The sequence below is a fragment of the Marmota marmota genome, unplaced genomic scaffold (assembly GCF_001458135.2).
Source record: "Marmota marmota marmota unplaced genomic scaffold, marMar, whole genome shotgun sequence".
Classification (NCBI taxonomy): domain Eukaryota; kingdom Metazoa; phylum Chordata; class Mammalia; order Rodentia; family Sciuridae; genus Marmota; species Marmota marmota.
In genome coordinates, this window is record NW_026000205.1 from 15,574,358 (window position 1) to 15,595,923 (window position 21,566).

Here is a 21,566-nt window from a genome sequence, read left to right on the forward strand (position 1 = left end):
AAAAAAAAAAAAAAAAAAAAAAGAAAGAAAGAAAGAAAAAGAAAAGAAAAGAAAATGAGAGAAAGAGAGTCTGCCTGAGAGACAAAGGACACTGTGAAGGTCACTAAATGGGCTGGATTTATGTAATTGAGCTCAGTGGAGTGAGAGAGAGGAGAGTGGCGGGGATAGGGGGCCTCATCAGCCACAGATTCTATTCCATAAGCAAGAGGTGGCAAGTCAGTGGAGAGTTCTTAGCATGGAACAGGCTCAAGAGGCTGCCCCAAGGACTGAGTCAATATCACTGCTTCCCCATCATCCCAGACAGCTCCAGTCACGTCCCACCCTGCCAGAGTGCTGCATCCCTCAGGATTTCCAGTATGTTCCATTCGAATTCCCTGAGCAGCCACTTCTGAGTCTCCACAGAGTCTTGTTTTCCCTGGAAGGAGCTCAGTCGAGGAAGAACAGCCCCTCCCCACCCCGCACCCTGGAGGAAACTGCTCTGCCCACGGTGGGCTCCTTCTTTCTCCACACCCATGGCTTCCTCTTGCCCACAGCTGCCTGGAGCCTCCTGCCATTCATCCACCAGGCGCACACTCTTGGAGATGACAGCATTTCCTCAACCACTAACCAAAAGAGGATCATTGGCTCTAGGCACCCAGAGTAGCAGCCTTTGAGTAGAGGTGAAGCAGAGTTGGCATGGGTTCTCTTTGCTCTATATGATTCCCAGGAAAATTCTGGTCAATACACACCCTAACCCACCACATTATGTCCCTTGACATTTTTTTTTTTTACTTTCTGACTTTATGAAGTGACCGGTAGAAGATGCATTGGAATTTAATGAAAGGGAGAGTCTTGTGACTTGATCGTAACCACTTCAAGAGCCCATGTCTGTCTGGGCCCCAGGTTTTGGCCAGACCAACACTCCCAATGGGCTGCTGTTTGTATTGTGCACTATTCTGAAGACCCTACCTTGTAGTGAGCCTTGTGATGGTCACTTCCAGCCTCCCCAGACCCGCACCTCTACATCAACCATGGTGGCCCTAGAACTTGGCCAGCTAAACTAAAAGGTGGCTGCAAGATGCTTTACAAGCTTGCATGAAACACAGCCCAAGCTTTGACTTCCTCTGCAGACCAAGGGTGGTGCCAACAGTGGACAGCTCTAAGGCTGCTACTCAGACCATGAACTCCAAGAGGAGGCAGGGAGGAGCGAGAACCACCAATTCCAGAGCTCAGGAAGGATGGTCACCAAGGAAGGAAGAGTTAGACTTGGAGTCCAGGTCACCACTATCCCAAAGAGGCAGTCCACAGTACTGATGACAAGCTGAATGGATCCCCATGAAAGTCTGCTCTCAGGAAATCTGACCCCCGGGCCCCATCTCAGAGCCCCACACACCCTCCTGCATCTGGGAGACCTACTCAGGTGACAATGACCCCCACTGCAGGTCTATGATGTGAGGCTATGAGATGTGATCTGAGGTTTTTGGTGCCTGGAGGGAGGAGAGTGGTGGGAGGGACTGAGTCCTGGTCTGTGCCTGGCAAGTGCCCTCTTCCTAGGAGAGGGTGTTTCAATTCACTGTCCAAATCAACCAGTCTTCCCTGAACACCTGCCATGTCCCTTGCTCTGTGCCTTGGGACCATGCTGGGCATGCAGCTGAAAGCAACACAACTCTGCCTTCATGGTCCCCCAGCTCATGGTCCCACTCGATGAATTTGGATAGCTAAGCTCCAGAACAGAGGGTCCCTGCTTGGAGACCCCAGAGCCTTGAGTCTCAGCTTCCACCAAGAAGAGCTTAAGACCAAAGAGGGCATGGCTGTGAGATGTGGAAGGCAAGGCTTTCTGCATTTGCAAACTCATAGTAGCCCAGGAACCAGACCTGTGCCTGATCAGGACTCCGCTGGTTCCCGGGAGAGAGGGTCCCATTAACAATGCTCAGAGGTTCTGGGGAAGGCTGAAGCTCATTGAACCAGGGAGGCCAAGCCCACTCCATCACACTCCCCAACATACACACTCTTATCTACACAATGCACACCTCAACCCACGGCAACACAGTCACACCCATATAGACACACATATTCCAAAACACACACATACACGCTTACTAAATGCACAAAGACACATCAATGCATGCCCCCACACACAACCACACCACATGCACTCCAACATCCATACCAACACACACAACTACTCACCATTACCTGTATCTCAATGCACATATCCTTCACAAAACCCACGTGTCATCACGGGGTCTCCCAAGCCCCACAGCTACACCAGCATTTCAACATTCCCAATGCTGCATCTTAATGCACACCCAATAGCCACAGATGCACACTGGCATTCACGTCCCAACCACCCCACATGTGCACATACCAATGTCCACATCCAATACGTGTACATCCACTCCCAGACCAAGACATGCTCAGCCCAAGATGCACACCCCAACACCTACCACCCACCCACTCATACACACACACACAGGGACCCATGCACCTTCAGCAATCTACACCCTAAAAATCAAACCAACTTATAGAAATGCATACAATGACACCACCCTAAGACACAAACACGCTCACACCAGGACATCCATATCCCAACACACACACACACACACACACACACGCATTCCCCATGAGCAGGCGTACACACGCCACTGACAGGAATGAACCTGCCAACCCACCCACCCCACCCACGACAGCAGACTAAGCCCCTGGAGGGGACCTTCAGAAGGCCAGGGGCACAGGGACAGCCTGGAGCATTCTGCTTCATGTGGCCAGCAAGCCTGTGGTGCCAGGAGACACAACAACAAAGGACGGCCACCCCTCCTCTGGAAGCCTTCCCAGATGACGAGCTGCCCTGCTAATTTACACCTCAGAGGACGGTGCTGACCAGGGAGGGATGGGGGCCCTCCTCGATTTCTTTCTGTTCATCTACCAGCGGGGGCTCCTCTTCTGGAAGGGGTGGAGCTGGGGAGAGCAGGCTGCTGGGTGGAGATGGAGATGGCACCAGCCGTGTCAGCAGCGTCCCTCTGCCTGCGCGGTGGTCCCCCTCTCCTTCCCGCCACCCACATGGAGCTGCACAGAAGAGCAAGAGTGATCACAGCGTTGGAAGAGACTGGGAAACTGAGGCTCGGCCAAGTTCACAGGGGCAGAAAGCCTGAACCTGTGCTCCTGGGGCCATGAAGGGTTGAGTCCCTCTTCCTCTTCTGTCTTGGCCCACGAGGGACATGTTTGTGATGGGCAGTGCATGGGACCCTGAGCAGAATCTGGGGGGACACCTGCAACCACAACTTTGGGGATCTCTCCAAGTCCAAATAGAGTTTAGGTGGGTCCTGTCAGTCCCCCACTGAGGTGAGGAGGGCCCCCCACTGAGCCACACAGGAGGGAAGCAGTAATCCTCTGACCTCTCCACAGCCTGCCCCAACAGAAGCCCAGATTTGCCAGCCTTCAGCCAGAGATCGGGTAGGGTAGCCAGGTCCTCCCTTCTGCTGGATTTATCTCCTGCTCAGCATCACCCAACAGTGGAATTAAAATAGGAGCAGTCAGAGGGACAACGGTTCAAATCCCAGCTCTATAACTACCTCACTTTCTGATTCAATCCAACCTCCTATACCTTGGTTTGCTCATCTTGTGACACCTCTCTCTCCTTTCCAGACTGTAAGATCCGGGAGGGCATACTCCCCAGGGCACCTGCTGTGAAATACCTGTAGACAACCAGGAAAGTAGAGCCCAGGGCTGGGTAGAACAGCATCTGTGCTCAGCCCAAATCCAGGGCTCACCGACGCCAGGCCCCTGGGATACGCACCACTCATCATGAACCTATAGACTCATCGCCACAGTGTCCTTTCAGAGCTAAGACAAACACAGGTCCTGGACCAGGCACTGTGCTTCTACCTGAGAAGGAGGCAGTGGAGGTGGATGAGGTGGAAGTAAAACAGTCAGCCCGCTCCCCTCTGCTCAGGAAGACCTCTAAGGCTCTGTCACTGCTCCACAACCACACCAGTGGCAATGCTGCTCTGAGGGTTTGCAGGTCTCTTTTATGGGTTGGCCATTCCCCAAAGTCAGACCATCTCCTCCACAGAAGCAGAGAGTCCCGCCTCATCTTGCTCTTGGACCAGATCCCTCCCTCTGCTAATATGACTAGGATGCCATGCTGGGCACACAGTGACCACATGGAAGGACATGTTGGGTTGGGTTCTTTGGTGGTATATATTATCATTTCCATGCTAAGATAACACCCAGCATTACCAAAAAATGGAGAGAAGAAACAGAAAGAGACACATGGAGAAAGTAAACAAACAACAAAAACAAAACAACAACAAAAACATCCTCCCATGTAACACAGTCTTCTCTACAACTGGAGGAAAGGGGGGAGCAGGGTCTCCGTGCTGGTTACAGAATCACATATCTCCTGCTCAGGAATGGGGGCTGCATCTCCCCAGATTCTCTCAACAGGAAGATAAATGCTTCAACTGGCAGAACCTTGGGGCCATGACATCTTGGACACTACTTTGTGCTTACACTCCACGTCTCCTCTATCTGAATTTCAGTGATAAAGTTTCTCTCTCCCATTTCCAGCTACTGGGCTGGAGGAGATCACATTCTCCCTTCCCTACCCCTCCAAATGTTAGCCCAGCTTAACGTGAGGAAGTGGTGTAACCCATACCCCTGGCAATGGTGACTGGTGCACAAATGAGCATAATAAAAAAGGAAGACATACTATGTGCAAGAAGTTACTAGGCCTCCAGCAAAGAGTGGTCCTCTGCTTGGTGATATGAGGTAGGAGCTGTGGCAGCATTTTTGCTATTATGAGGAGAGAGAGGGAATCGTTGAGGATATTCTTTTAGCTGCTTTATCTACATTATTAGAATCAGACCAACCTCTAGACATTTTAGTTACATGAAACATTGAATCTTTATGGATATCGTTTGTAGTTAAAGTCAGATTGAAACAAGAATCACTTGTGGCAACATAGAATATGGGGAAAGTGGGCAGGGATGGAGCCACCTTGTATTGAGTCAACATGATGGAAGACAGCTACCTACCCAGGGCAATGTCACTTACTGCTTTGTGATGACCCCCATCCTCCTCCAGTGAAGAGAGTGTGATAAGAAGAACTGCTCCCACCATTTTACTAGGAATTCACATATACACCAGATCAATGAGACCAAGCCAGGGAGGCCAGTCCTTGGTGCTGTGTAACTCCCAGCCATCAATCAACTGGTCAAGTTTTCCATTTTACCCAGTTGTTTTTGTATTGTACAGTGTGGAAATAATACTAAAACCAGACTCCATCTATTGGGAAGGGTCTTTGCTGAGCACTTTATTAGAGAGACACACTAGTGCTAAAAATGTTCCCATTCTGTCGATGGAGAAGCCAAGGCACAGAGACTAAAGAGCCCTTGCTGGGCCACATAACTGGTGAGGAGCAGCACAGAGACCTCAGCCACAACCACCTCAGTCTCCGCCTCTCGGGCACCCTGCAAGGTCAGGCCTCCACTGAAAGAGCAAACCCTCAGCCATGCTGGGTGGAGCAGGGGCCTGCCACTACAGGATTCTGCCTCCACCACATTTAGGAGAAAGAGGTGGGAGGTACCTAATGGGAAAGAAGGCAGAAGAGGGTCTCCTTGGCCGGCCCACCCACCAGGTATGCCAGTCCCTCTGAGATGCCTTGACAGGGCTCAGACATGTAAATCAGTCAGAAATCTATTAAATCCTCAGCCCGAAGGAGCTCTGGCTCTCTGATCAGGATAAGCAGATGAGGCCCTTTGAACTCCTTGGGGCCAAGGAAATATTTGGGAAGGGAGAGATGAGGAGGGGCAAGACCTGAGACAGGAAAGTGTGAAGGCAGAGAGGGGTCTCCGAGCCTTCACACTCCCACCCCAATTCCAATAGTGTGGGTGAGAAAGTCGAGCCCCAGAGCAGGGAAGAGAGCTGCCCTCTAGCCCAGCACGACAGCTAACACTGGACCCGGTGAGCCAAGCCTCCCACTGAAGTGGGTGTGTCCTGCCCTGAGCTGTTTCCTCAACAGGAGAACCTGGTGCCCTGCAGGCAGGTCCTGTCCCACCATCTACTACGAAGAACAGCGACAGCTGAGGAGCCATCCCTGCTGAGCTGCCCCAACAGATGAGGCGCGAGCTGCCACGTGACTCCCCTGCCCTGCGGTGGGGCCAGTGCGGACAGTCAGTCCCCAAGTCAGGTAAGGTTGGCGTGGGTCAGGTGGACAAGACCAGAACCTTCCTTCCCAGGTGAGATCTTAAAATTCTCAGGTGCTCTATTTGCAGGGTCCCAGTGAGAGTCTTACACCACCTGAGACACTGATTCCTGCTGTCCCCAGGTCATGAATCAGTGACTATGGTGACAGCATGAGTGAGGTCAGGAGGTGGAGCCTGCAGCCTGCCCTGGCTCCCTGGTGAGAACACAGCAGCCCTTCCTCTCCCTGGCTGCTCTGACTCCCGGAGACTCCTCTCCAGCATGGCTCGGTGGGCAGCCTGGGCCAAGGAGACCCCATTTCTCTAGGATAAGTACCCCCCCATTCTGCTTTGACCCTGCCCTGCCTTCCTAGCCTGGGGGTCTCCCTCAAAAGCTGAATTCTTCTCCCAGGGCCTCCTCTGGATCAAGAGACACTGATTTAGACAGCAGTTCAATGCCAGGGAGCGGGGACAACAGCCAGAGGCAGTCTGCCTCCTCCGGGAAGTCACCAAGATTGGCTGGATGTTGCAGATGGAAAGAATCACTCCTCTTTGCTGAAAGAGTTAATGTAGGTGACTGATAAGGCTTGATAAGGCTCCTTACCCTCTTTGCACACCAAGGGTCTCTAACACCCTCTGGGGTAATAAACCCTACCATGTGTCCCTCTCACTCTATGAATTACCCACCAGGCTGTGAGGCCCTGGTCTCTGAGATGTGCCTCAGCCCACCTTTGCAGGCCCAAGACCTATTGCTCAGCATTCTGAACCTACTGAATCAGGCTCTGATTTCAGAGAACAAGTACATGAGTTAATGATTGAGCAAATAAATGAGCGTACTTACAATGAACAAATAAGTCACAGGTAACCTGGGGGCAGGGAATGACCCAGCTTCAGGCAGACAGACAGAAGAACTATAACATAGGAAGAAAGTGCCTGCAGCTATGGTGACCCCTGGCTGAGACACCTCTGCAGCCTCAGGGCGGTCTGCCTGTGACCAGAGGCTGTAGTGAGAGGTACTTTCACCTAAGGAAGTCATGCAAGTGATCAGGGCCATCCAGACACAACATTGCAAAGGTGTTCATTGTGTTGCTTCTCTGAGTAAAAGAACAGAAACAGTCCCATGTCCCATGGTGGGATACTTAAATCATAAATAGATGCAGATTTCTTTTCTTTACTTCTCCCTAGTTCTGATATTTTTTTCAAAGAGCATATTACTTGTGTGAGGCTGTAAAAAACAAAAAGCTATCACTACAGGACTGCAGTGTGCCGACCATGGCCCCTGGGACAAATCAAGCCTTTTGCCTGTTTTTGTAAATAAAGTTTTATCAGAGCACCACCACAACCTCTCCTTTACTGCAGAATAGAGAGTTTACTCCAAAGACCACATGGTTTGCAAGGCCTGAAATATTTACTCTCTGGCTCTTTAAAGGAAATTTCTGCTGACCCTTGTTTCAGATTTTCAATGACAAAAAAGCATGACATATATTTTAACCGGTATTTATACAGAAGTATCTACAAGATGATCCTTTTTTTTTTTTTTTTTTGCCAAATACCTCTTTCAAAGGACTGGAAAGTGTGAACTAAAATGTTCACAATACCTTCTGAATGATAGTAGGCATATTTATTTAGAAATTGTCTTTATTTTTATTTATCGATATCTTCTAAATATCCAGTGTGAACAAGAATTATTTTATACTAAGAAAAAGAAAAGATCATTAAACAGAATCAGCAAATCACCTTCCTGGAGGAGAAAGAGTAGAAAGGTTTGGAAGGTCACCAGCAAGGACATTTCTGGGGAGGCAGACCTGGTTGGGAATGGACACTAACTTTGCCAAGGCTCCTCCCACAACTGGGATAATGAGGTCCTAAAGCATCTTTGCTGGATGATCACTTCAATTTTCAGGATAAATTCTTAAAACTAAAATTAAAACAAAAAAAAAACACTTATTTTAACAACAAAATTTCTTTAAAAAGAACATATTTAGCAATAGACAGAAGCAGGTATGTCTCCTGCTCTTCAAGAAAACCACCAATGCACACCTTTTATGTTGAAGTCAACAGACGTGCTTGGAGATGTTCCAAAATGCCTCTCTTACTGATTGAAGACCACTGAGGGTATCCAAAAACCATGGATGATAACCACTGAGTTAAGCGTGTCTGGACATTACTTTAATGAAGAGAAGAGAGTGCAGAGTAGGGACCTGTTTTCTTGGGTATCAAATGATGTTGGAACTGAGGTCATACAAAAGAAACCACTGTGGTGTCAGTCAAAATTGCAGCCCCATGAGGTGCCTCTGCAAAGGAAAAAACAGATTCCCCTGTGGATGTACCTATACTCAAGGCATCAAATGAAATAAATGCCCAAAGGTGTACTGCCTCACAAGGAAAGTCAAAAAATGACCCTGTCCTTTAGAAGCAAAGAATGAGATCTCAAAGCCAAGCTCACCCACGACCCCCTTCCTCTTGCTCACGTCTATGCCAGCATCCTGGTTGGGCACCCTTAAGGGGAGGACTGGTCTCCCACGTGTGTGGTGGGCAGCCCAGCCAAGGAGTCAGTATGTGCTGTGTCTCTCACTTCTCTCAGGCACATGCCACATGTCACACAAAACCTCCAAGGTTCACAGCAACAAGGAGATGAGTCCCACAAGAAGCTAAGCCCTGGACAATTTTCTTTTGGTGCTGGTGACAGAATACTAAAAAACCAGAAGGCCCACGAATGCCATCTAGACTGTCACCTTGTTTTAACACAGCTCCCGTTTAGCCTTGGCCACCCATCAGGCAGCTGGAGATGGTGTTCAGACATGCACTGTTTTGGGGACTCTACAGTCTTTTTGAAGCTGAGGATCAGGGAAAGGATGGTGGCAAATCTCTGTGCTTAGCTTGGCCCTGTTTGTCACAAGCCAAGCCATCGAGTTCCAGATCTGTCTCCCCAGCACAGTTAGAGGTAAAGCATTTGGCCCTTAGGTTGTGCTCACTGGCTCTGCTCTTACAAGGTGGTACCCACAAGTGACCAGAGCAGTGGGGGCCAGCCCCACACTGTCACATAAGGACTTAGGGGAAGACAAGAAGTAAAATGTGGTACAAACATAAATAAATAAATAAATAAATAGATGGAGACACAGCCCCAGGAAAGCAAGTGCTCTCCTCACAAAGAGAACCTAAGCCAGGCCTGGCTCTAGAATTAACTGAAGAGGCTGGGCAGAGAAAGTCCACATTTTAGCCACGTGGCTTCCAGAGGACGCCATTCCCTGCTCAGGTGCCTCAGTGCTAAGGATCTGCCCAAGGAAAAAGTCCCACAGCTCTGCCCAAGCCCTGCTCCTCTAAGTTCCTTTGGGGAGGGTCCACGGCTTTCGGAGAAGAGCTTTCCAGATGGCGCCTGGCTGCGGCAGTGCCAAACTCCACAGCTTAAGTAAATGTTGCCATCGTCCCATCCTGCCAGGAAAAGGCGAGGGGGACCCAGGGCTCCTCTCAGCTGCGGCAACTTCCCGGGGAGATCAGAGAACACCCCCCCCACATACACTGCCACCTGCTAGCCTACCCTCCACCCACCCCGCTCCTCTTGGAGGGCCTCTTTCCTCTCTGTGTTCTGAGGCCACGAAGAGCCCCCTCCACTTTCCTCAGCGTGCCAGATCAGGGGCTAAGGTGCAGATTCCAGTCAGATGCCAAAAGAAGAGAGAGGCGGAGGGAGGTGAGGAGCCCAGGAGAGCAGCCTGCAGGCCCCAAGGCCGCCTATGGCAAAGGTCCAGCCCAGTCATCATGCATCTGGGGAATATGCACAAACCCAATCTCCCGATCTCTGCAGGTGTTTCTCCACCCCTACCATCAATGCTCAGACACAGCTCCACAGTTAAAGGAATTGACTGTCACTCCTCTAACTTCACAGGCTCAAAATGCCCCCAACTGCTCTTTACACAGTTTTTTCCCAATGGATTTCCTCTTCTCTCCACCTCTAGATCACCAAGGACCCCAGCAATGCCTCTGGAATCCTGTGGCGTCTCCAGCAGCAGCAAAACACAGGATTTACTGAAGTCTGACTCTGCGCCCTCCCCTCTCATGATCAGGGCACCTTCCAGAACCTTTGAGGAAACTAGCTGAGATGTAAAGCAGGCAGCCTGACTTGCCTCCCCTTCCCAGGAGTGGACTTCTTATGAGCAAGGCACAAAGCTTCAGACCAAAGAAGGGATTCGAAGGATCCGCAGCCTGGAGAAGAAGGGATCCGGGCGGGTGGGTGGGAGGACCCCAAGTCACCCTGCAAACAGAAGCTGCCCCCAGCTCTGCAGCAGTGGCCCCTGGCAGTGCAAACACAACACTGTGGGTGTAATTTCCTAGTAACTTGGAAGCACAGTGAGTGAGTGGGTGAAAGGCAGCCTCTGCAGGCTCATGATACCTGCTTCTGGATGAACCGTCAAGCAGAGGACATAGGGCGGCTGTTTGCAAAGCAAACTGCTAATTCCAGTCTCAACACACCCGAGGCGTGGTGGCCAGGACCTGAGCCGGAAACTCCCATCCAAACTAATAGGAATCACACGGCTAAGGCTTCCTGATCGGTTTGGAAAACTGTCTACTTCCTTCCTTGCTTCCTTATAACCTTTCCTTAGTTGATCTGTGTTTTCCTCATGGCCATTACATTTAGATTTTAATGAATGCTTCTGCTCCTCATGTTGGCACACAGAGGGCACAAAGCATCATGGAGCAAGCACTTTGGACTCCTCAGAGCTCTGTGGGCAGGAACGCAGCAGCCCTCAGAGCACCTGAGCAGAGGAAGAGGAAACTGGCGTCTCATGGTGTCCACCCTGCAGATGGGTAAACTGAGCCCATCTGGTGAACACAAGAAGGGCTTGAGTGAACCCAGACTTGGAATCTATTCCCTCTCACCCCAAATCTACAGAAACCTTAGAGGGGACTTTGCTTACGGGATTTTATGTCACATGTCTCTTGTGTCACACACCTAATCCAAAGATTTTTAGAGCTGATACAGTTTCTCTCTTTCTGAGAGGCTAAGTGACCTGAGTGCGGCATCAAGTCCCAAAGGAGTGGGGTTTATAGCCACATGCAAAGGGGTAAGAGAGACAGCAAAAGCCCCACAATGTCACTGAGTGTTCCCAAATAATTGTTCCTAAACACAAGACAATAAAAGTTCAGAGTAAATGGGAAGTTTATAAAAGAAGCTGCTGGAAAGTATCCAGCCCCCAGGGAAGGGACTGCCCCCAAACGAACCCAAGATCTGAGAGCCACTTTCATCCCAGCATCAGCAGGGAAAGGACCACCCTAGCACCCAGTGGCAGGGTGAGGAGCCCAGGGATGAGGTCGCTGGGGCCTCTGACCTTGGCCCCCTGTGGCATTCCCCAGGAGCCTCGCCAGCAGTGTCTGTCCAGAAGAGCAGCCACGTCGGCCCTCAGCCTGGAGGAAGGGCCTTGGCCAGCGTCTGCCTGGGCACAGCTTCGGCACACACAAGCCGAGCCTCCGTAAATCTCCACAAACAGTGTGGCCGCTGCACACGCTCCCACGGCGGGGACGGAAGGGCTGCATATGGCGCTCGGCTTTAACAGCTGAGCTTTAAAAAAAGTGCAGCTTTTCATCTCACTGAACCAGCTCCCAAATTAGGAGGTGGGGAGGGAGACCAGGTTGGGGTGGGGGCATGCAGGAAAAAAAGACAGGATGGGAAGAGTCAGCCTCCGACATTGAATTTGATTTTGCAAGGAATTTCAGACTATTATGTGCTCAGAAGCTCCCTATGGAAGAAGAAATAATGCTCCCTGTTTGTCATCCCCAAGTTTACTAATTTTAAGTTGCTAATATTTTTTAAATGACTTGCTTTCTTTAGTTTTATTTATTTGTTTTGGACAAAAATGAAAGCATCTAGCTGTGAAGGAATCATGCACACGCTTTATATTGGGTTTAAAAAAAAATTAAGTAAATTTACAAATGGGATTATTGCTTTCCAAACTTCTGTTCTGCAAAGGGCTTAGTCACCACCATGCCCGGGGGGTGTTCCCTGGTCCTTCTAATTCCCCGCCTAGAGGTGAGAAGCTCCTGGAAAGGAACAGGAAGAAGTAGCCTGATATCCGGCAGTTTTCCTGGAATTGCCTGGAAACTTTTACTTTCTGTTTCCTCTGCTGATAATGACTGTCTTCGGCTCTGCAGCCAGCTCCCCTCTCCCCCTCCCAGCCCCCTGTTGCTGCAGCCATCCCCGAGCTCCAGTATAAAGTTTGGCTTTTGCAGCAGGAAGCAGCTGGGCCAAGCAACCAGCGAATGATAATGACCTCAGAAATCTGCTGTTCGCTCGGCAACAATAGGGTGCTCAGTCTACTGGAAAATTGTGTTCATCAGCTAACTCTGCTCAGTTACTAATTGACATTGCCAAATATTTTAAGAACAATTGGAATGCACAAGCAAAAAAAAAAAAATGAAGATCTTAATCCTCAGACTTAAATTTTTCTTTTTCTTTTTCTTTCCTCTTTTTTTTTTTTTCTTCTTTTGGATGCCTGGATTTGTTCATGTGGAGCAGGCAGTGGTAATCATGAATGGGGGGCAGGGAGGGGGGAGCCACAAGAGAAAAAGAGGTGGAAAAGAAAGAAAATCTATCATATCACTATACACCCGATGTAAATGCAAGGGAGTCTGGGATAAAGGCCTTTGATGCTGTGGTCAATGGGCCTACACTGGATGGAGACCCAGCATTTCAGGAATGCTGCTCCAGCAACAAAGGAAGACCCCACAAGGATTTTTAGCCCAGCTGATCAAATAATCCTTGACCATCTCAGAATATTATAGCACAAGAAGCAGGGGTTAACAATATTTTCATCTTTGCTTTTCATTGATCATGCAACTTAGCTGACTTTATTTAATGAACAGAGGGTCAATGCATTCAATTACCCCCTTCCCACCATCAACACTTCAATTATCCCCACTCCAAAATTATGGGGAATTCGGAAGGTAACTGCCCTGTTGGATATAATGAACAGTATCGTTTCTTAGTACATTAAGTTTTAATTATTCTAAGCGTGATTTCCAAAGCAAAATCTGAAGAAACCGAACTTGGGTCGTTTTCTGACTCAGAGTCAAGCCAGGATCGGAGCCCAGGTCTTAGAGGAGGTTTTAGGGAAAGATGCAAAGATTAATGCCATCAGAGTGTTTGCACGCAAGCCAGAAACAAGGAAGCATCAAAACTGCCGCCCCACTCTCTAAATGTCATAAAAGAGTACAATTTATAAGCTGCTGCTTTCCAAATAGTTTCCCTTTGCCTTGAACACGGAGGCAGCAGTGACATCTAGGATGGTGTGAGATTATTGGTGAGTCAAATAAACAACAACAACAAAATAAAACAAAGGGAAAAGAGGGGGAAGTGTGACTGGTTCTGTCCATTTTCTGTTAGAAAATATGACCTCTCAATTTGTCAAAGGTCCTAGTTTTCGCAGTTGATCTTGAGCTTGGTTCTCAGCAGTTTGGAGAGCCAAAGAACAAACACATTTTCTGGTTCACTGGAATCATTTTCACATGTTCACTGATTCAAACATTCTTTTGCTCACATAACAAACAGCTGCATCCCACATTAGCCTAGCCAGTGACAGTCGCCCATCTCGGCAATAACTGTTTGATTGCAAACTTGACCCCTTCTTCGTCTCGGTCTGAGCAAGACATTTTTAAACAGCCACTCCGTTCCCAATCCTCCTTTGCAAAGAATTACATCAGATAACAAAGGACGCCTCTGCCACTCATTGTAAGCCTTCTTCTAGAGATCTGTTCTAAGAGGCTCTGGTAAAAAGGTTTTTTATGATGAATTCAGAACTACTATCATGTTAAGAGCAGCGATTTATAAAGAAGAATTCATTGGTTAAGATCTGAAAAAATAGTTTCTCAGGCCCTACTGACCCAGTTTTCAACAAAAAAAGAATCAAGTGATGCAAATTAAGTTTTGCGACATTGTTATGCAGTCTGAGAAATTTGTAAAACCGTGTTTTGCAGTTATTTCTTAATAGAAGCCTTAATAAGAACTTCTTTCTTTACTTAAGGGCTTAAATTTTTTTTTCTCCCCTTCACCTTGCAGGTTTCTAACAGGTAATAATAAAACACCTATTGTGTCAAGATTTTTATTTAAATGCTTATTTTAAGCATACTTTATACAAGTAACACTTGTTAGAAATAAGAGGGGAAACTAACCAGATTTGGTTGAGAGTCCTAAATCCCAGAAAAACCTGAAAGCCCCAGACACACAGCTGATTTAGGCTGCATATTGGTATGCCATCAATTTCTTACTTAGTCGGAAAATTATGAAAGGGTCTAATTTGAATATGAAGAAAACAAAGAAGTCAACCAGAAATGAAAGAATCAGTATTCACAATTGTAAAATCCTTCAATGAGGGAAATAAAAGTGAAAAGATAACTGCAACCCAAGTATAATTCTCTTTTGAGTCAATAAGTATGGTTGGTTCTTTTAAGCAAAATGGGTTTGTTTTTTTTTTTTTTTCAACAGAGTATTTAGAGACAGGAAAGTAACAGAGATAGGAATAGCACGAGGCTATCACTTGGCCAGAAGGTGAGAAAAACACGGTAAACACGTCATTAATGAAGCCGAACATTTGGTGTCGGAATATTCTGCTGATGAGACCCTCTCATTTTAGAAGGTCTGGGAGAGGGATGGAAATCTGTCAATGTGAACTCCACGTCACTCCCAAAACTTAGGGGAGCCATTTGGCTCTTTGCTTCCTGCCCCTGAAAGGTCCCTCCTTCAAGAACAATTGAGTCTATGGTCCCCAGAAGAGAAGACCCCTTCCTAGGAGGCTGGAAAGAGTCCTTCCTGGCAGACAGAGGGACACCTGGCACTTGCTGCCTCCCCGGTGTGGCCATCTTTACAGAGTTCCTGCTGTCAGCCAGGGCAACTTGAAAGCCTTGCCCTGCCTCTGAGTATGTTCCACATGGTAGTTGTTCCCTGTGGTATGACCTCATCCTTCCTTCCGTGGTGCTCACGTTCCTGGTTAGACTCTTCCACAGTGTCTCACCAGCCATAAATCGCGAGCAAGTCTAGTACTCCAGGAGTAGACAGTGTGTTTCATGGGTATTTAAGCAGCAGCATTAAGTGCTATCGGAATCTCTGGAATGTGCAGCCCAGATTTATGTGTCTTAACAATTCTTTACTGGTTGGTAAAAAGCCTCCACACTCACACTTTATTTTAATACTGATTTTGTCCTAGGAGAAAGGTAGGCTGAGGCATGACAATAACAACAAAACCAAACTGGCACCTACTTAATAACTGTAGCAGTGGATTGCCTCTGAGACCGAGATATTTATCGAGACTGAGAAGGGGGCCGGGGGGGGGGGGGAGGAAAAAAAGAAGAGAAGACCAAACTTTTAAAAAATGACCCTCAACAGTGTGCTGCCACATCTTTAACAGTGGGCAATGCAGTGCCTCGAGGTGCCTCAAACTGTCTTTCATTTTCTAGACTTAATGGCTGATTGCAGAAATCAATGTTGCCATTAGTAACAGGGTATTTGTTATGGCATGATTTCCTCTGTTGTTAGGCTGCAGAATGATTACAGTATTAGCGAGGTGCTTTCTTTATAAAGGGCCAGAGATATAACTTTCAATTTACTATCCATTAGTAAGGGACTTTGGAAATATGGATGAAGGCAACCTCTTACCTGCTGTTAGGTAGTGATTTTAATTTAGCCATCTTAGGCTAGTTTTTTTTTTATTATTATTTTTTCCTTTCTTTCTTTCTTTTTTTTTTTTTTTCCAAACAGGGCCAGGAAGCTTCAGCGTTTCACAGACATTTTGATGACAGATTTTTCTGCTTTGCTATTTTAGACCCCAAAGCTGTATCACCCATGTAACAAAGTACAATTTAAGACAGACAGGCATGCATCTGGGTTTCAAATCTCTGTGCTTGGCTAAACCATTGGAAGGCAGTGGCTCCACTCTCTGGGTCAGACAGACTGAACAGGTGAGCCAGGTTGGAATTTCGGAAGGAGACAAGAGATACATTTGCTGTGGAGGTGGAGACTGGGAGAGAATTCCCAAATGAGGGATTTCTGGGAATATACTAAGTGTGTTGGGTGAGGGAGATGGCAAGGGTTCCAACTTCCACATTCGCATCCACAGATGCAGCAGAACACCAGCTCCTGGCTTCTGGAGATGAGGTGATACTGGATAGGGTCAGGGTGTAAATGGGGCTGAGCAATTGCAGGGGAAGGGCAAGCTATGCCCCATTAAAAAGCATGCCACCTGGCATCTCCACCACGTGGGAGGAGGACAGCTGTCTTTCCTGGTAGCCAGTGTTCAGGGGAAGGCCAAAGAGTTGGAACAACAGCCCTTGCCTTGAGACAGGGCAGCCTGAAGGAAAGGGTGGCACTGCCCAGCATCCCACCTGCCCACCGTAACAACATCCAGACACAGTGACCTCCAAACTGACTAAAGGCCCAGGTGCAGAACCAGGCAACCCTGGGCAGGACCCTTCTGCAAGGTGCTTGTCCCCATCCTTCCCGGCCAACCTACCTGAGGAGGACGGCGAGGAGGGATGTGGACTGTCCTCCTGGGCACTTCCGGTCTGGGAGAGGCCGCCTCCGACCCCACTCTCCTCAGTGACGTTGGAGGAGCCAGGTGTGGTGGAGCGGCTCACGGACTGGGACTCCTGGTCACTGCCTGAGCCACGCCGCTCGTCCAGACCCGCGTGTAGCCCATCCTCGTCACCCTTGCGGTCCCGCTTGTGGACACGGGAATGCACGACCACCTGGTGGTAGGTGCGGAACACCCGGCCGCAGTCAGGGCACTCCGTGGGCTTTTCCTTCATGTTTCCGGGACCCTGCAGGTTATATTCAAGCGTCTGGTTCAGCCCATGTGACAAAAACTCCCGACTGCCTTCTAAAGGGTCGAGCTTATTTGGCAGGTCTCTCTGATTGCCCACTTTAGTGCTGTGAACCAAATCAGCAGGCATTTTCTGCTTAGAGCCATCTGCTCCCACTAACACGTACTCCCGCTTCTCCTTATCAAACATAACTCCAGCGTTTGCCAAAGTGTCTTCGTGGTTGCGCTGTAGCTGATGCTCTTTAGATAAGAAGCCATGTTCCATGGCCATGCCCCTGGCCATGAGCTGCCAAGCCTGGTAGCTGTTCACCGGGTCCATCTCTGCAGCTTTGGCAGCCGCCTGCAACCGCTCGATGCAGCTGGATTTGAGTGGTGGCACGAGGTTGAGGCATCCCAGGAGGGAGTGCTTGTCCCCCTCCGGGACACCATGGGCCATGCTGGAGATGGGTGACAGCAGCTTCCCTAGCACCTCCTTCTCCTTCATGGGCAGCTCCCCTTTGCCATAGAGCTGGCTGGGTTCGCTCAGGCTGGCTTTGTCTGGGGCCATGAAGCCACTCTGCAGGCAGGAGAGGTACCGGGAGTACAGGTTGGCATGGGCCTCCTGGGACATGCTGCCCATGCTCACAGGCACCTCGGGCTCACTGGGGGACTTGTTTTTCACCGACAGCTTGTTGAGGTGGACCTTCATGTGGTTCTTGAGGAACCACGGCTCTTTGAAGCGCCTGCCACAGATCTGACAGCAGTGCTCGAAGGAGTCTTTGTGCTTCCGCATGTGGCCCTTGAGGAACCAAGCCTGGCTGAACACCTGGCCGCACACCTCGCAGCGGAACTCGTTGGCGGATTGCTCCCCGCCACCGTTGGGGCCCTGACCCTGAGCGGACTCGGCGGTAATGTGGGCCTTCTCCACGTGGCTGATCAGCTCCTCCTCCTGGGAGGCCGCGAAGTCGCACAGAGTGCACTTGTAGGGCTTGTGCAGGATGCGGATGTGACGGTCGAGTTCCTCCCGCTTCTTGAATTTGCCCTTGCAGAAGGTGCAGCGGAAGCCAGCCGCAGGGGCCACCGCGTCCTCCTGGACGCTGGTGGGCTTGGGTGAGGGTACAGGGTTGGCCACATCGGGCACGCTGTGGTTGGCAGGCAGGGCCAGGTTGCAGGCCGCCAGCGGGGTCTGCTGTGCGTGCTGCAGGGGCTTCAGGTCGGCCCGCGGCTGCAGCAGGCTGCTCTTCATCTGCTTGTCCCGCAAGATGGCCCTCTCCTCCAGCTCGTGCAGCAGGCGGTTCTCCTCGCGCACCCGCCCGCGCCCCTTCCCCAGGTTGCCCAGCTTGTGGGTCCGCAGGTGAATCTTGAGGTTCCCCTTCTGCGCCGCCCGGTGGTCACAGTAGGGGCACTTGAAGGGCTTCTCTCCTGTGTGGGTGCGCATGTGCAGGGAGAGGATGCTGTTGAAACGGAAGCGTTTGCCACAGAGAGGGCATGGGTACTTCCGGTTTTTGCGGGCATCGTCCTCGATGTCGCTCATCTGGGACATGATGCCCAGGTTCTGCCCATTGAGGAACTGCTGCAGGTCCACCCGACCGTTGAGGCTGGTGTCAACATCACGACCCAGCTGGTTGGCCAGAAGCGCCATCTGACTGCCCATGGGCTGGCCACTCATGGGCACATGTGGCTTCTCATCTAGGGGTGCAGGGGTCTTCTCTTCGGGGTTGGGCCGCGGATGCAGCTCTGGGAAGGCATGGCTGAGCTGGGAGGTGATCTGGTGCAACTTCTGACTCATGGCATACTGGCCGTTGAGGACAGGGCCACTCAGGTGAGGCTCAGCTTCAGGTGCCGCCGAGGACACTCCAAGGCACAGACTCGCTTCTTCCATCCCTACAAATAAAGACAAAGATCAGATCCGTGCCAGAGACCATGGTGCACAGACTCACCGGCATCAGCTGGTGGCAAATTTGCATTTCATGCCTTACCTACACATAATAATGCTAAGGAATTATAGTCAAAAACAATAATAAAAAAATGAATTATTAAATGCCAATTATGCAATATGGCATTGCGCCTCCAATTTGTTTTGGCGATAGAACGTCTTCCTTGTATTTTCTATTTACAGACGGCAATTATTCATTCATGTTTAAATTATTAATGTTTTACCACTTTCAACACCTAATAACAAATCAAGGGGCTACGTGTTAAACTTTTCCTCCTTTTACCCCATGTAGCACCTGTACCTGTTGGTTCAGTTCAAAGTTTGCTTTTACAGCAGAAAGGCTTTCACTGTGAGACCAAACAGACTCACTATGAACTTTTGTTTCCATTCACTATATTCAATACGCTAACCAGTCTGAGATGAAAGAGATCGTTTTATGATTTGGCCAAAAAAAAAAAAAAAAAACCCGAATGGCATGATATTTACTGGTACATAATAAAACAAGATAATGTTTTGGGAAAAAATAAAGTAAAGGACAGGCTTTAGAACAATAAAAGGGATTTTGCTTTAGTCAACAAAAAGTGCAGTAATATCTCATTAAGCTGATTAGTATGCTGCTTAGAAACAGTACTAGGTGCTGTAACACATGATTATAATCATAAAAATCCTTCAGTGTTTGCAAGGAAGCATTAACGAGGTATATTAAATTTTAAGGAGACTGCGAGTAGCGGCTTTGCAAACCTCAGAGATTAAGATTTAACCCTTATGTTACGAAACACTGTTATTTTGTCATTTGATAACTGTGTCCATCAAAAGAAGTATAAATTATCTCTTGGTAGAATCTTAGTAGATTGCTGAGACTGTTCAAATTTGGGTAGAGGTAAAGACTTACACTTTACAGTGGGTTCTCCCTGTCCTTCAACTGGCAAGATATCTGAGGCAGGACTTTGATTGGGCTTAAAGAGATCTTTTATAGAACTAGATAAAAACCAATTAAAATCCAGGGACGATGCCATAGGAAGTCTCAACCAAGTTTGAGTGTTTTTAATAACTTTCCCAATATACAGTAATGAGAACAAATTGTACCTGCACTATGTGTTTTGCAGAAAATTAGAACTCAAAACTGTTTGTTAAACACTAACACTCAAAGCTAGTCTGCATAATTGTCTTTAATAGACCGCTCTGCCCCTCTGCAGCCTGTGCAGAATGGCAAAAGCCAACCTGTTCCAGTGAGTCGCAGAGAAGGGCCTCCCCTACCTCAGAGCATGTGGGGGAGCTCAAGATTGACAGTCAATAGGGTCCTTCTATTTGCAGATCTGACTCCACCTAAGGAGCCCAAATACATTTCCTGCCATAGAATGGTTTCTGCGCATCTCTCCTCTTTGTATCCCAATGTTTAGCTGTGTTGGCTATCCAGGTGGTCCAGGAGCTTTGTTTAACCCCAGCCAGAAATATGGGGCCAAGCAATTTCCCCAGGGGACCTGTGGGGACAGAGTTCAACTGTGGAGGAAGTACACTCAGCCCCAGTAGGGTCTGCTGCTTGCTGGGCCTCCTGCCAGACAGACTGTGCATGACACGAAGGGTCTCCAACAAGAGACTCAACTTCCTTGGCAAGAAGAGATGCTGAGACCATCTTGCAAGAGACAGGGGGGAAAAGACATGGCTTTTGAGTTCCACAAGGGAGAGGAATTACAACCATGGTGCAGGGTTAACTGAACCGGTATCTATGGACGATCAATGGAAAACTGCACATGTTCACATGCATAGAAGTGCACGTCACTTGAAATAAAATAATGGCTTCCAATTTGCCATCTTTCCTCTTTGTTTCTGGTGGCAGTCCACACTCAAATGAAAACAAACATTTTGAAGACTGGGCAGAAAGGAGTTAATTTTGCACAGAGATTCTTGTATTCCTTCAACAAGCTTGATGAATTATCCTTGATGGGTGCCAGTCCCTATCACTAAAGACACAATGACGGACAACGACTGGCCCAGAACTCAGAGCACCCACTGTCCAGCAGGAAGGAGCAGGTCCAGAGTGTAGAAGTTGCTGAGGGCTCCCAGCAAGCACTAACAGCCTCCAGAGCCCTATCTGAAACCTTTTCTTCCCCTTCAAACTCCACATAGCCATGCTGCCTCTTCTGAGCACATGGTAGATCATGATCCTGGAGCTACATAAGTATGCTCAGAACTCCACCCACAAGCTCTGTGGAAATTTGGACAGTCCAAAGCCAACATGGCTGGCCCAAGGCTGCCCAGTTGGCCAGCTCAAAAGACAGGAATCCAAGAATCCAGGCTCTTTTCGGGTTGCCGCTGATGACCTGATGTGAATTTAGCTGAGCGAGGAGGCTAAAGGTGTAACATAGCAAGACTGCAAATCAGGTTGATGAGAGGCATCAAGTTGAAGGCTAGGCCCCGCCCCACTGCCATCATGCAGTGCAAGTAATAGCTCAGCTTGTCAACTAACAAACTTGAGAGTTTTCAAGTTCAACTAATGAACATGGGAGTTTTGAGTACAGAATTCTTTATTCTGTTCAAAAATAAACATTTTTGGTTTTTGGGTTTTTTTCCCCCTAAGCACCAACACTTTTTAAACCCCTTTGAACAACTGGTCTTCAGATGTCATTGCCGATGCTTCAATGGAGGGGGAAAGAATGTACTAGAATGCACTTCCCAGCTCTTTAC

General features: G+C 48.7%; 1 protein-coding gene across 7 annotated transcripts in view; it reads right to left on the reverse strand.

The window, feature by feature from the left end:
* Window positions 1-21,566, reverse strand: part of Znf536 (zinc finger protein 536) — a 436,688-nt gene that overhangs the window by 225,492 nt on the left and 189,630 nt on the right. For 6 of the 7 annotated variants that reach the window (XM_048791005.1, XM_048791009.1, XM_048791007.1 and 3 more), the window contains exon 4: window positions 16,658-18,829. In XM_048791005.1, the coding sequence (XP_048646962.1) occupies window positions 16,658-18,827 (2,170 nt within the window). In that variant the 5' untranslated portion in view covers window positions 18,828-18,829. Of the gene's footprint in view, window positions 1-16,657; window positions 18,832-21,566 lie in introns of those variants that run through there. The other variant, XM_048791011.1, reaches the window with a different exon arrangement.